This window comes from Penaeus monodon, chromosome 20 (genome assembly GCF_015228065.2).
Source record: "Penaeus monodon isolate SGIC_2016 chromosome 20, NSTDA_Pmon_1, whole genome shotgun sequence".
NCBI lineage: Eukaryota > Metazoa > Arthropoda > Malacostraca > Decapoda > Penaeidae > Penaeus > Penaeus monodon.
The window spans coordinates 41,521,883-41,523,247 of NC_051405.1; the positions used below are offsets into that span (position 1 = coordinate 41,521,883).

The 1,365-nt window shown below is 35.8% G+C and overlaps 1 protein-coding gene across 1 annotated transcript in view; it reads right to left on the minus strand.

Annotated features, from left to right (window-relative positions):
* The window catches only part of LOC119585838 (Bardet-Biedl syndrome 7 protein homolog), a 21,175-nt gene that overhangs the window by 5,576 nt on the left and 14,234 nt on the right, over positions 1-1,365 (minus strand). The window contains exons 6-7 of the mRNA XM_037934570.1: positions 434-630; positions 11-212 (exon numbers count right to left, since the gene is read on the minus strand). Coding sequence (XP_037790498.1) covers positions 11-212; positions 434-630 — 399 coding nt within the window. The remainder of the gene's footprint in view (positions 1-10; positions 213-433; positions 631-1,365) is intronic.

Sequence of the window (1,365 nt, forward strand, 5' to 3'; positions counted from 1 at the left end):
TATGACTCACAGTAGAAAACCTAAGGGTAGGTTCTGACTCATCACCATCTTCATAGGCAAACACCTCTATAGTTCCATCATCTCTTCCCACCAGTAGATCCCTCACGCCATCTCCTGTTATATCATGGTGATCCATACAGGTGATTCCACCCTGTCTTGTTCCGACACTTCCACTGCTATTTTCGAGGACCCACCGATGTGCTGCAGAACCCCTGGAAAATCATCAGATCAATAATTTTTTCAGTTGAAACTTACAAACTGCAACTTCGCTATATAACATTTTTGCTGCAGCAATATCTTAGATTACTGGCAAGTTAAATGCTGAAAATAGTACTCTGAAATATACTGCAAAAGACCATGAATTAAATAGATACTTTTGGCAATATATAGCAGTACTAACTGCAAAACTCATAATCCTAATGCCATCACAGACCTGCCAAGCTGAACCAGTCCGATCTTCCCATCCGTTGTTCCGTAGAGCAACTGATCTCCATTTTCTCCTCCGTCATTGTAGAAGAGCTGCAGACTGGATGGAGGTGATGGTAATTCGACCGAATAAAGCACCTCAGAGTCTCTCATTACTCGAAGTAAGCGGTCCTCACATGCCAGCACTGGTATAAGGGACTTCATCTAGAAAATCAGATAACTCTATTTAGCAGTGATTAAAAAAAAAATATTCTGACATTACAAATGATGAAAAATAAATACTTTTAATGTCTTTTATATTTTCAATTACTTGTGAACATCTATTACTAAATAAGTTTCCCAATATTCATCAACAATACCTCACAGTCATTCTTCAAAATCAAAACTGATCATATACCAAACTGATGAAAAAAGGGCAAAAATGTATATGCAATAAAAACCTTTAAAAAAATATCAATAAATATACTTATACTACCCACTTTCAACAGCAAAACATACAATAATACCTCAAAGAGTAACCAGACCAAGAAAAAACAAATCTAACAAATGGCTAAACATACTTTAAGTACATTAAATATAATAACATCATCACCTATACAAACTCTTCGCATTTCAAAGCAACCTCTCAAAGGTACTCAGCTAATATTTGTGTTCTACACTGAGAAAGTAGTGGAGACATTCCTATGAACTAATGGCATGATATACCATTCACTCATCCTATAATCCTGAACAGAAATCCAACATATCAGGTTTAGATTCCTTTCCTTCATGGTATGAATTGTGGAGAGTGAGAAGTGTAGGGATGATAGGCAGCATGTTGTGCAAACAAAGAGAATTTGACAGGAAATGATGATTGACACAATACCATAATTTGGGAATATCATGGTTATATAACATTACATTTGCATTTAAGCTTTCATGCAACATTCTTACATGAAG